This window comes from Balaenoptera acutorostrata, chromosome 15 (assembly GCF_949987535.1).
Source record: "Balaenoptera acutorostrata chromosome 15, mBalAcu1.1, whole genome shotgun sequence".
NCBI lineage: Eukaryota > Metazoa > Chordata > Mammalia > Artiodactyla > Balaenopteridae > Balaenoptera > Balaenoptera acutorostrata.
Genome location: NC_080078.1, coordinates 74,213,808 through 74,227,148, shown reverse-complemented (window position 1 = coordinate 74,227,148; position 13,341 = coordinate 74,213,808). Strand labels below are relative to the sequence as shown.

The 13,341-nt window shown below is 49.7% G+C and overlaps 1 protein-coding gene across 1 annotated transcript; it reads right to left on the bottom strand.

Moving 5' to 3' along the window:
* Window positions 1-898: 898 nt before the first annotated feature.
* CCN5 (cellular communication network factor 5) lies at window positions 899-11,106 on the bottom strand. The gene is made up of 4 exons (XM_057529721.1): window positions 10,799-11,106; window positions 10,551-10,642; window positions 6,303-6,519; window positions 899-1,194 (listed from the first exon to the last, which is right to left on the bottom strand). The coding sequence occupies exons 2-4, from the start codon at window positions 10,608-10,610 to the stop codon at window positions 899-901; spliced, it is 573 nt and encodes a 190-aa protein (XP_057385704.1). The 5' UTR covers window positions 10,611-10,642; window positions 10,799-11,106.
* Between the last annotated feature and the right edge of the window lie 2,235 nt (window positions 11,107-13,341).

Below are 13,341 nucleotides of genomic sequence, written 5' to 3'. Positions count from 1 at the left end.
GGGATAATAACAGCATACACTGAGTGCCGTGTGCCAGGCACGTCATAACTGCTTTGCTTGTATTTACTCATCCAGACCTCACAACAGCTCTATGAGGTGGATGCTCGCATTCTCATTTTACAGTTGGAGGAACTGAGACACAGAGAAGTTAAGCGACTTCTCACACAGCTAGGAAGTAGCGGAACTGGGCGTAGAACACAGGCAGACTCCCTGCTTCACCCACCACGCTCTATCACCTCTCGTGCAGCGCTATCTTCCATGGAACCAATGCCCTCTTTTCGCTTGCCTTCAAAAATTAAATTCATATAATAATAATAATTTTTTTAAAACCCAGTAACATAGCAATAACGTAATCCTAAAACTGAAGAGCTTATAGCATGAGGTCACTGTCTTTCCTGCCTACCCCTAGGCCCACATCCCAGAGGCAAGCACCTTGGCTTCGCTCCGTTCTGAGTTCCTCTTTTGATAAACCCCAATAATAATGTATTAGTAATATTATATAATATTTAAATTGTATTATATAAATGTTATTAATATGTATCAATATATTATGAGTATAATCATATATATATTATAATAATATAGGTCTATGTTATACCTCTGCTATGAAATGTGAGAATTCGTTTCAAGTGTTCTAACCCTCCTTTCCCCTCCCCCCTCTGCCACCAATTTTTATTTTTAATTGTGCATGATTTAAACTTATATATTTGCACCACTGCCTCCTGTTTGGTCAGTTTTAAAGAGGTCTTGTGACCCTCCACTCCACTTTCCTATATGTCCCCGTAGCCACCGTCCCCTCCCAGATTTTGTCAGTATAACCTTGGCTTTGATGTGTCCAGGTGTCCTGGCACCTAAGAGGCCCCGCCCATTCCCCCCCCCAGCCCTCCCCGCCCTCCCCCTACCCCACCTCCAGGCGCCCTGGACCAGCCCTGTACTCACCATGGGCTGGGAGGAGCTGGACCCCCAGCCCCCTTCCCTGGTCGCACACCCACTCAGGGCAGCATTTTCCTGGGACCTCCACCTTCTTGGGGTAGGGACAGTCCCAGCTGGGCAGCCGCACGTCCTCGCTGCACAGGGGCACACAGGTGAAGCCGCCATCCTCACAGCGGCAGCGGATCCTGCAGTGGGGCTGGAAGATCTCCCCATCCCGGTAGAGGCGGCCGTTCACCTCACAGCTGCCCTCAGCCTCTCCCCCTGCAGAGGAGAAACTGGATCTCCATCGGTGACCTCCCAACTTTTCCCTGGAGGGCTGCACTGCCCACATCCTCCACGGGGTCCTCTCTGCAGAGCTGGTCTGGATCCCGCTGGGGACGCAGTGCCCTTACAGAATCTGAGCGCCGCAGGGGGCTCCAGCCCCGAGATATGCACCCCCGCCCCATTGCCATACTGCCCTGTCGCCTGCAGGAAGACAGCCTGCTGCATCCTGGAACAGGCTTTGTGGGAAGACCGGCCTGGTTTCAGCTCTTTTATTAGCTATGGACCTCGCCCAAGTGATGTCACTTCTTTTAGTTTCCTCACCTGCAAAATGGGTTATAATGGTACTTATTTCACAGGGTGTGGTATAGACTAAATGAAATGATATTTGGAATGAATACAACGTGAAGGAGATCTTCAATAGATCCTCGCTGCTCTGTTGTTATTATTAGCATAATTATTATATATTAATAATAATATGTTTTAAAAATATATAAAATATTACCACTATTATATACACACTGAGATTTCATGCCACAAACTTTCCTTGTCCATCTGCTGTATTATAGTCATTACTGTCAGGTCAGGGCTCAACTTGCTGGCTGTGTGACTTTGAGTAAGTGACTTAACTTCTCTGAGTCGCCTTAACAATATCAATGATGAGAACAGTAATTCGTACTTTCAGTGAGATGAGATAATGTGTACACAGCATCTAGCACACGGCTAGGCATAGAGTAGGTATTTAAGAAACACTCTTTGGATGAAGCCCTCCAATATGGGTATTATGGCCTCTTCCTCCACTGGACATGAACCCCTTAAGGGCTGGGGCCAAGAGGGTTCATTCTGGCATCACAGAACCGCAGGAAATGCCCCTCGAATGAATGCCTGGCACAAGACTCAGCACATGAGAGACAATGATAAAATAGTTCTGACTCCTTATCATTTCAGAGATATATATCGTGCCCCTCCTGTGTGCCAACCACTGTGTTCCTAGACAGGACTAAGACCCAGTCCTTACTAAGAGGGATTCAAGGGCCAGTGTGGGGGACAGGTGTGAATGTCGCCATCTCCAAGACAGAATAAAGTAAGAGCACTGGAGAGGTGTATGTGAGCCGCTCAGGAAGTGCAGAGAAAGGGACAATTAGGAGGGTTTCCTGGAGATGTGGGTGGCACTTCACCTGGGTGTGGGGGAAAGGACTCACGGGAAGCTGGTTTTCCCAGGTCTTCTGAGAAAAACCTCGAATAGATCCATACACATGCAGGAATTTTGGAACCACACAGACCTGGGTTCAAATCCCAGTTCCCTGCTTGCTAGCTGTGGGACCTGGGACAAGTTACTTCACCTCTTTGAGCCTCAGTACCCTGCTCAAAAAGCCACTGGAGGATCAAATGAGCTAGTGCACTTAAAGCATTTTGCCACAAGCCTGGGACCTAGTAGATGCTCACTAAATGGGAATAGGTGATGCTATTCCTCTGGGCAGGACGGGGCCAGTGTCACCCCCCTCTCCTTGCTCCTTCCAGGCCACAGCCCTTTGGTTCCAAATCCCTGACCTTTTGGCCTGGACCATGTGGCCACTGGTTTCCAAGAAACCAGAGGGGTAGCTGCACCTTAATCCATAACCCCCAGCCTGGGTCTCCCAGCCAGACTTCTGGGGCTGCAGCCCTGGGGCCTCCTGGTCGCTGGGATGACCTGGTAAACAGAGGGATTATTTAGGAAAGTCAGCTGGAGGGAGTGATAATTTTAGTAAGATTTCCTGGCACCTCTCCTGGGTCCTTCAGCTCAGAGCTGATTGGGAGGTAGGTAATGATCCCTAGGGAGCCACTCCCCACCCCGGGATCTGTGTGAATCCATGTGCATGGTCCCAGACACCATGAGGCACCTTCAAATGTACTGGATTTGGGATCCCCCCACCCATACACACATACTGCTGCCAAAACCCTACTTCTCCTTCTGGACCCTCTCCAACGGCCCCCTTGTCCAGAAACTTCCCCCAAATAACTTCAGGACACAACCTTGTCATCTGGTCATTTCTGCATCCTTCTTTCCCTCTGAGAGTCCCTTGCAGAAGGAACAACAGGGTCTTTTTGTTTTTTGTTTTTTGTTTGTTTGTTTGTTTTACCTGCAGCCACTTGCACACTGTGTGACCTTAGGCAGGTGACTTAACCTCTCTGAGCCCCAGTTCCCTCATCTGCAAAATAGGGATAATAATGGGACCTCCCTCATTATTAGGGTTAAAATGAAATCATGTATATAAAGAATTTGTTCACAGTACGTGCTCCATAAACAGTGCCTGTTACTGCTAGCCCCACCAGAACTGTTGTTATTATTCATGCATTCAACAATTATTTATTGAGTGCCTACTATGTGCCAGACATTGTTCTAGGTATCTTGTGATACAGCAATGACTGAGACCAGCCAAAATCCTCCCCTCACTGGAGCTTTCGCTCCAGTGGAAATAAACACAAGAAACAAGGTGGTGTTTGTGATGTCAGATGGCGCTTAGTGCTAGAAAAATAAAGGAGGGCAGGGTTAACGAGTAGGGCAGGGTTGTAGTTTTTAAATGTGGTGATCGGAAAAGGCCTCACTGTAAAGGCAATATTTGGGTAAAGATGTGAAGGAGGTGAGGGAACTTGCCATGCAGATATCTGGGGGAAAAAGTGCTGGTAGCAGGAAAAGCCAGTGCAAAGGCCCTGAGGTGGGAGCGTGCCTGGGGTATTTAAGGAGCAGCGGGGAGGCCATTGTGGCTGGATCAGAGAGCAGGAGGGAGAGAGGGAGTTAGATGTGGTTGGAGAGAAAACAGGAGCAGGATCCTACAGGGTCTTGTCCCCCACTGAGAGGGCTTTGGCTCTTACTCTGAGAAGATGAGAAGCTATTGGAGGCTTTTACGCAGAGGAGGGAAGTGATCTGTGACCTGATTTATGTATTTAAAGGAGCCCTCAGGCTGCTGTATTGAGAACAGACTAGGGGCCAAGGACAGAAGCAGGGAGACAGTTATGGGGCTTCTGCAAAATCCAGATGAGTAATGATGGGGCTCAGACCCGGTGGTAGCAGTTGAGGGACTGAGAAATGTTGGATTCTGAAAATATTGTAAAGAATTTGCTGGTGGGTAGTGAGTGGGATGTGAAAAAAAAGAGAGAAGTCAAGAATGACTCCAAAGTTTGAGGCCGAGCCACAGGAAGGATGTAGACGCACTTGGCTGAGCTGGGGAAGCTGCGCGTTTAATGCCAGGGAGATCGGGAGCTCGTGCTGGACACACACGCAGCTCGGAGTTGGTCCTCAGTGAAGAGCTGTCCAACTAGTGAGTGAGAGGAGAGATTTGGGGAAACGTGTTCCCTCCAGAGCCAAGACCTAGACTCAGCCTCTGTGAGGTCTTAGCTGGCTCTGGCTCATCCATGGCTTCACTAGCTCCCAGCCTCCAAATTTGGTTCCAGTCGTTAAACATTCATGAGCACCACTGTGTCGCCTGACCAGGGCTGGAAGTGGCAGGAAGGAGCAAGGACGAGGTAAATTCTTGGCCTCCAGGTATTTGAAATTTGAATCAAGGCGGAATACAAAAAGCTCCTTAATAAAGTTAGTGACAGTAACAGCCACTATGTACTAAGCATATACTGAGCGTCAGGCAGTAGAGTGATAGAAACAAAGATTGTGGAGCCAGCTCCCTGAGTTCAAATCCCAGCTCAGCCACTTATGAGCTGTGTGACCTTGGGCAAGTTACTTAACCTCTCTGTGCCGCTTTTTCTCCATTTACAAAATGGGGATGACATTAGGACCTACCTCATATGGTTGTTGAGAGATTAAATGAGGTGATATTTGTGAAACTCTTAGTGCCTGGCATATGGTAAATGCTAGGCAGGTGCTCAATAAATAAATTCTGCCAAGTGCTTTACATGTGTCATGGCTTAGCTAGATAACAGCCTTGTAAGCTAAGTGTTACTTGTCTAATTTTTTCTTTAGATACATTTTTATTAGCAATCATCTGTAAGTTTATAAAACACATCGCCCCTTTCTCATTAGTATACTCCCCTTATCAAAAAAAGTATTTCACAGGGATTTACTGTTGATAGCTTTATGTCTATAAGTTTTGTTTTTTAACAAGGCTTTTCCTGTAGATAGACTTATTGTCAATGATTCATGGGCCTTTCTTCCTCTCTTTCTCTATCTCTCATTCTTTTTTCTTTTTTTAAGTGTTACAGCCGTGTAGATGAGAGTGGTAAATTGCTCTACAAGTCTTATTATTTAAAAAGAAAAAAAGGGAACGGAACAGTCCTCACCTCTTTATAGTTCTGTAAAGCAGTGGTGCTCAACTGGGGATGACTTTGTTCCCCGGCATCTCGTGGGTAGAGACCAGGGATGCTGCTAAAAGTCCTGCACAGAACAGCAGCCCCACACAGAGAATTATCCAGTCCCAAACGTTCCTAGAGTAAAGTTGAGAACCCCTGATTTAAATCCCCAGAAGGCACAAGGCCTAGGGTAGTAGAAGATGTAACATGCCCAAGGTCGCTAGCAAATAGCAAACTCGGGATTCAGACTGTCCAAGGGCTCCCAATCCCAGAAGAGGACAGAACGGAATGTTGCTTTAGAGCCTGCTTGACTCAGTCCCCAGCTGTGTAACATTAAGCATGTCCATTAGTATCGCTGAGCCTCAGTTTCCTCATCTATAAAATGGGTCTGAAAGTACTTACCTCATAGGATTATTGTGAGGATTATGTGATTTAGGAGATAAATGCTTAACACAGTGCCTGACACAGGTTATGCCCTAGATAGGGAGTTGCCCTTTCATTTTTCCCAAGAGTGTTATGAGGGTCCTGGGAAGGGATGATGACTTCTGGTTTGAGAAATCTGGGAGGGCTGCTCAGGGGAGGAGGTGTTTGAGCTTGGCTTTGAAAGTCGGCTATGATCTGGACAGACAGGAAGAAGGAGGGTACGTTGTTTGGCCAGTGGGCATGATCTGAGCAAAGACAAAAGAAAAGAAGAGGGGAGTGAGCTTAGGGAACCCTGTGTCACCAGGTTTGGCTGGGAGAGAGAAGGGCTTCTCTCGGACTCAGGACCTCAAGGCCTTGACTTCCCCCCCGAACACCCCCTCCATCAGTCCCGCAAACCTGCTTACAGAGGCACATGGACCCCCGGCCGCCAGGGCCCGCCCCGAGCTGGCAGACCAGCCCCTGGCTGGGGTCGCAGACGTGGAGATGGTCGCAGGGCTCCCCCAGCCGCCGTGCACATACCCGGCAGCAGTTGCAACCGTCCAACACCAGGGGCACCCCCTGTGGGCATTGGGGTGGTGGCCAGGGACAGGTACACGGTGTTGGGCACAGCTGGGCACACACCTGCAGAGACAGGGACCTCACTCAGCCATGGTCGTTCAAGGTGGACAGTGAGCCCCTCACAACTGACTCCTTCTCTGCCAGTGTAGGGTTCACACCTTGGCCCTGGAGTCACATAGACCTGGCCTTGGACCCCGGCAGCCCCACGGCACTCCCTAAGAGACAGCATGGCGTTGTGGTCATGAGCAAGGGCTCTGGACTAGAGTTCCGGAACTAGCTCTGCCCCTGAATAGCTGAGCAATCTTGGGGAAGTTACTTATGCTCTCTGAGCTTCAATTTCCTCATCTGTGAAAAGGGGGCAATAATGTTTAACTCGGAGGATTGTTTTGAGGAGTACATGAAATGATGCATGTTAAACCTTTAGCACATGGCCTGGCGTGCAGTGGATACTCCATGCATCTGGCTATAATGATCTTTATTGTGAATTACAATAAAGGGCTTAGGGTCTGCCTTCTAGGAACTTACAGGAGGGCAAAAGCAACAAAAGGAAGGATTAAAATGACAGGGTACTATTCATTTTTTAGCAGGTGGACAGTGGCTATTTATCTTGAGGGCTGAATAAATCAAACAGTATCATGGATGTTCTTTGATCTTTGGAACAATCTAGAATATGTTTCTGGATGAACATCCAATCAGCCAGGAAACCTGGTAAAATACCGACCCCTAGGCCTCCTCTGGGACTTACCAAATCAGAACTTCCAGAGGCTGAGCCCTCAAATCTATGTTCTTAACAGGGGCTTCTGATGCCCAGCTAGGTTACTGGCACCTCTGCTCCAGTCTAAATCCCTCCCCCTGCCATGTACAGATGGGGGAACTGAGCTCCAGATAGAGGAAGGGACAAAGTCCCAGTGGGTTAGCTGCAGGGCTGGGAGACTGCTTCCTCATTGAGGACCCAGGAACCCAGAGTTGGGATAGATATTTCCTGTAATAGGGAAAAGCCTTAGGAACCCACCCCCAGGGGCAGGCTGAAGGTATCAATCCAGGTGTCCTGACTGCCTCTCGTCACTCAGGACAGTGAAACAACCAAACCAGAAACCAGATGCCCTGGGCTCCCCATATGTCCATTGGAAGGTAGGGACCAAGGGCCATGCATAATTCAAGATGTTACCAGTGGCCCCATCTATGGATCCTTGGAGGACTGCAGGGTTTTATGCAGAAGACGGAAGACTTGCAGTTTAGGAAGATGATGTGAATGACCTCCTATGTCCTGTGTGGCCCCAAAGCAGGCAGTGACCCCTTTGCCCCAATCCTCACCTTTCCCACCCCTATCCTGCAAACCTCCCTATCCTGCAAACCTCTGCGGTTCCCATGCTGGCCACTAGGGGCTGCCCCAAATTGGCAGACCAGCCTCCGGTGGGGGGTCGCAGACCAGGGGGCACTCCCAGGGCCCCGTCTAAGATGGCACTGGTCATAATAGATGCAAGTGTACAGCTCTGTGCCTGGAACCTCACGAAGAGTGAGTTTCCACTTCCACAGGCATTTCAAGCAGGAGACTAGGTGATGCCCGATTCTGGAGAAGATGGTCTAGCCTCACCCCTCAGAGTGTGGTCTGGACCAGCAGCAGCCCCATCACCTGGAAGCTTGTTACAAGTGCAGCATCGAGGGCCCTTCTTTATGAATCTAAATCTGCATTTTAATAAATTCAGAGGTGATTCACACGGAATTGAGCTGAGAAGAAATCGGCTGGACTTTGGGGGTCCCTTCCAAACCAGAGGTTGAGCTCTCTTGGTTGGTAGGAAGTGGGGGAGCCTTTGACCAGAACTGACTCTTGGGTCCCTCCCTACTGAAAGCAGGGATGCCAGGAGATAAGCCTTCTGCTTTGCACCTGGGTTCTCACTTTGGGCTCTCTCTACCGGGCGAGCTTGACAGGGGCCGGATCTGCAGGTCCTGACGTGCCCAGGAGGGGCCACTGATAACACCGATGATTATGGCTGACATTTACCATGGGCACACCGAGTGCCGAGCACTTTAATGTGCTAATTTAACCCTCCAGTGTGAGGTACCAGCATTATGCCCATTTTAATTCTTTTTTTTTTTTTTTTGGCTGCACCGTGAGGCATGCAGCATCTTAGTTCCCCGACCATGGATCGAACCTGCGCCCCCTGCAGTGGAAGCATGGAGTCTTGACCACTGGACCGCCAGGGAAGTCAAGCATTATGCCCATTTTAAACATGAGGAAACTGAAGCTTAAAGCAGTGTAGTGATATCACCAGTAAGTGGTAGAGCCAGGATCAGAATCCAGGTTCATGTGAATCCAAGGCCCAGTCTCTTAATTGCCACACCTACCTCTTGTCCCCTAGTGGCTCTGATGCCACTTAGCCTCTGCCTCAATTTACCCATCTGTTCAAGAGGGATATCAGGGAGGGTGTTTCAGCATAGCCAAGAAGAGATAGGTCCTCTCTGGTATCCCTCTATCTCCATGCCCTTTCTAACCACCCCATCCCGATGTCCAAGTGGCCCCATCACACACTTGGTTTCCCCAGACCCTTGCTGTGGTCCCCAGGAGGCAAGAGCCCTGGACAGGGAATCATCCGGGCAAGAGTTGAACTCCAGGTTCTACCACTGACTTGCTGTGTGACCTTGGACACTTCACTGAACTGTTCCGTGGGGAGGGAGCTGTTTCCTCCTCAGTAAAATGGGGTGGAGACCACCTGTCCTGGAGTCGTGACAAGGATTTAATGAGGTCACCGCCAGCTCTAGGTCAGTGTGACTTGGGTTGTTTCCAGGTCTCTACCGCCTGCCCCTGTCCACAGGCCTGAGCCCTGCCTGCAGGACTTGGAATTCTCTCTCTGCGCATTGTTGCGGCTTTCATGTGTGTGATGACTAAGTCCCTGTGTTCTGTGTGGGATGCTGCCTGGCTTCCTGGAGCCTGGGAAGAATGGAGGGCTGAGGGAGGTGAACAGTGAGTCTAGGACAGCTTCATTTTGGCCTTTCCTTTAACCCTAAGCCCAGAACCCCAAGTCCCCTGCTCCAGCTACCCAGGCTACCCTCCCTGGCATCATGTCCTGCTCACCCCCTTTGGAAGAACAAACAGCAGGATTAGGATGCCAGCAGGGTTCTCAGCCTTCCCCCAACCACTGCTTGGACCCAGGATAGAGAAAAGTTCCTGCCTGTGATCCTCAAAGGAGCATGAAAATACAGTGAGATCGTGGCTTGTGGGGGGCCAGTACCCATGACACCAGGAACCTGACATTTGCTAAGGTGATGGCAGGCTCAGCAACTGTGGCCTTGGTCCAGGTTGGGGGTGGAGAGACACAGACTGCAGTCCCCCCCGCCTCACACCCAGGCCTATCCTGGGTTCTACCTCCTCTATTGCTCTGTTGCTGTGTGGTTTGGAGCAAGTTGCTTACCCTCTCGGAGCCTCGCTTGACTGAAAACAGGGAATAATAATTCCTTATGGGGTTGTTGGTCATGTTAGGCAAGGTGCATGTTCCACAAGCCCTTTGAAAATATCCCAGAAGAGAAGGTCATTATTTCGTGGAGCTGTCTCCTTATCCCCCTCCAGCTAGGGTCAGCAGGCCACTCACTGCCTGAGGGCCCAGCAGCATTAATGCCCCTGTGGTGTGAACATTCCAATCAGCTATGCACCAACATCCATTCAAATCCTGGCTCACAGGCAAAGCAGGCCATGTCTTGAGTCTCCCCATTTATAATGAGGAGACCCACTTCTGTCTGTAGAGGAGCTCTGGGGATTGGTAATAATCATAAAAGTCCTCTCTTAAACATTTGCCATATTCCAGGTCCTGTGCTAAGCACTGTAGATGAACTATGATAAGTGATCTTCACAAAGGCCCCATGAACATTATACCCATTCAACTGAGGAAGCAGCTGAGGCTCAGAGAGGGAAAGAGATTTGCCTGGGGTCACACAGCAGAGCTGGCCAGAGGCAGCTGTCTGGACATCAGGGAGGGAAGCTGAGCTGAGCCCCACACAGGAGGCCTGCAGGAATTCCCCCAGGGGGTCTCTGGCTGTGATTTAACACCTTCCCCACCACACCAAGGAAGCCAGCATTTTGGGGCCTGGGGCCCCCTTACCTTGGAGAAGAGGCAGAGGAGGGAGAAGGCCAGGAGGTGGGTCTGTGGTGTGCCTCTCATGTCACTGTGTCCCCACGGAGCCAGCTTTGAGCCTGGGAGGCAGGACCTGTAAGTCTTTATGTTCCAGCAGCTGTGAGGTCACTCCCAGGCACACACACACATACGCACACACTTGCACACACACATGCTGGCCTTTGTAGCCCTTGTTTCTCTCCCATTCTCATCTTCCCACTGATGAGCCCATTTACCTGAAGGTGAGACTGTGGAGGCCACCTGGGGGGTGCTTGCCAGCGTGTGTGTGTGTGTGTGTGTGTGTGTGTGTGTGTGTGTGTGAAAGCCAGAGCCAGTGCCAGTGCCAAGAGCCTGTGACAGGCTGGCAGGGGCCTCTCTAGCTCCTCCCAGCCCAAGAGGGGCCTCTCTAGCTACAGCCCAGCCCCAGCCCCCCTGCCCAACCCCAGGGACGGGGGGCTGTTGATCCAGGAAGTGCTCAGCAGACACCCCCTTTGCAAAGCTGACCCGAGTCCTTCCAAGCCCCGTGGCCTGGACTCCGGGCAGCTTCGGCGGGCCTGCGGTTTCTGGCAGGAAGACTGGCAGCCATCCAGAGGCGGGTGTGACCCAGAGCAAAACTTCCCTGGTAGGCCTGTTTGCTTCTGGCGACAAGGGGCCTCCCCATGGCCTGCTTGCGAGGCTCTGGAAGGTGGCCCGCGGTGGATGAGCCCGTGCAGGCTGGACCTAGTGTGTGCCCGTTCTTGCTGGGCCCTGCTAGGTGCTCCGGAAGAACCAGATCCATTTTGCTGAATTCAACCAACTCTGAGGCCCCCTCTGTTGCGTCTCCAGCCCCTGCAGAGGGGGCAAACCCAGAGGGGGAAAGGACAGTGGGAGAGCAGGTGGAATTTCTGGGAATGTCGAGGAGGGGTCCTGTTCAGACCGAGGGTAAGGGACAGATCTCTGGAGGAGGAGCCAAGGCAAAAGGGAGTTAGAGAGGGCAGAACATTCCAGACAGAGGGAACAGCATGTACAGATGCCTAGAGGTGGAGGAGAGCATGATAGCAGTGCCTATTCTGGGAGACAAAGGTGCCTGGTGTGTCTGGAGCTGACAGTGAGGTGGGGCGCGGTGCTGCACATGGGGAAGTAAGACACGTGATAGTCACACCACCAGCGTTTGAGCGGTGTCTACAACATCCCAGCCACTGGGAGGGGGGAGGTATAAAGACATGAGCTTTTTTTTTTTTAATTAATTAATTATTTATTTATTTATTTATTTATTTATGGCTGTGTTGGGTCTTCGTTTCTGTGCGAGGGCTTTCTCTAGTTGTGGCAAGCGGGGACCACTCTTCATCGCGGTGTGCGGGCCTCTCACTATCGCGGCCTCTCTTGTTGCGGAGCACAGGCTCCAGACACGCAGGCTCAGTAATTGTGGCTCACGGGCCCAGTTGCTCCGTGGCATGTGGGATCTTCCCAGACCAGGGCTCGAACCCGTGTCCCCTGCATTGGCAGGCAGATTCTCAACCACTGCGCCACCAGGGAAGCCCAAGACATGAGCTTTGACTGTAGAATTTGGCAAAGATAATACTAGAGGTGGTGTCACGTGGTGGCTGGAGAAGGCTTTGGCCCCCATCATCTCCCCCAGTACGCCGAATCTCAACGCGATGGAGCTGGACAGCAGAAAGGTCCGGAATGAGCACTTGGCAAGGAAGAAGAGTGATTTGGTATGGGGTGCAATTCCAGGAGAAGGAGTTGATGCGGATGGAAGTTGAAGATGAAAATGTGGGATTTTATCATTTATGGCTGGAGGAAGTGACTGAGGGTGAGGGTTGTGCGTCTACAGACTTGGAGAGAAGGAGATACAGTGTTCTTTATTAATGCTTTTGTTTGAGTCAGAGACATGCCTAGGGTATTTTACACCCACAGTGGATCATTTTGGAGCACCCATCTCCTTCACACAACAAAGTATGATCAGTAATCATTGAGATGAAACACATATGTTTCATGTATGAACTAGAATTTGCACTTACCAGGCAAAAACATTACCCTTTGCAGTTCACACTGTTTCACTTTTCTAAATTTTAGACACAAATCAAAATTCCAAGGAGTTGCCTAGAATGGCAGACTTGAACTAAGTATGTTTCGTCTTCACCATCACTCTACAGTCATTGTTTCTTTGAATCTACTAGTGAGATGCAGAAATATGTAATACCGTAGGGTTGGAGACAGGAACTGTACTTGGAGCAAGCGCGAAAGATTTCGAACTGTTAGGAACTGACGCTCTTTGTGAACATGTGTTCCTGTCTCCACCTGTGCTCGCGGTAACTGTATTCCTAGAAATTCTCCAGATTAACTTCCATGTAGAAGAGGTTTATTAAAGGATAAGAAATTAAAATGTGCTCATTTGAAGCTTACCTGCATAGTATTAAAATTCAGCAGTCACCACAACAATTGTTTAGAATGTACACCAATAAAAGATATTTTCAGGATGTAGCATTTTCCAACTGACGTTATTTAGATTTGCCAGTGCATGGTGATAACAAAAAGCAGACTTTTTTAATCATCAATTTTATCTTTAAATTCTCTATGGACAATGTACCCCTTTTATTGTCTGTACTCAGGGAAAACCACTCACCCATCCTATCCTTGCTAGGGTCACTGGTTTTAATAACAATGAAAGTGACTGTGTATTGAGCACCCAGTGGGAGCTAACCCTGTGCTAAGTACATTTTATAAAAAGTGGTGTTTCTAATCCTCACAGTCCATACCTTTAAAAAAAAAAAAAAAAGAAATGAAGTTCAGAGAG

Bases quoted from the DNA above. Each gene is read 5' to 3' on its own strand.
- CCN5 (XM_057529721.1), bottom strand. From the start codon at position 10,610: ATGAGAGGCACACCACAGACCCACCTCCTGGCCTTCTCCCTCCTCTGC. The intron at 6,520-10,550 runs GTAAGGGGGCCC...CTGTCTCTGCAG, and splicing joins TCCTCTGCCTCTTCTCCAAG to GTGTGTGCCCAGCTGTGCCC. The intron at 1,195-6,302 runs GTAAGCAGGTTT...TCTCCTCTGCAG, and splicing joins CCGGGGGTCCATGTGCCTCT to GGGGAGAGGCTGAGGGCAGC.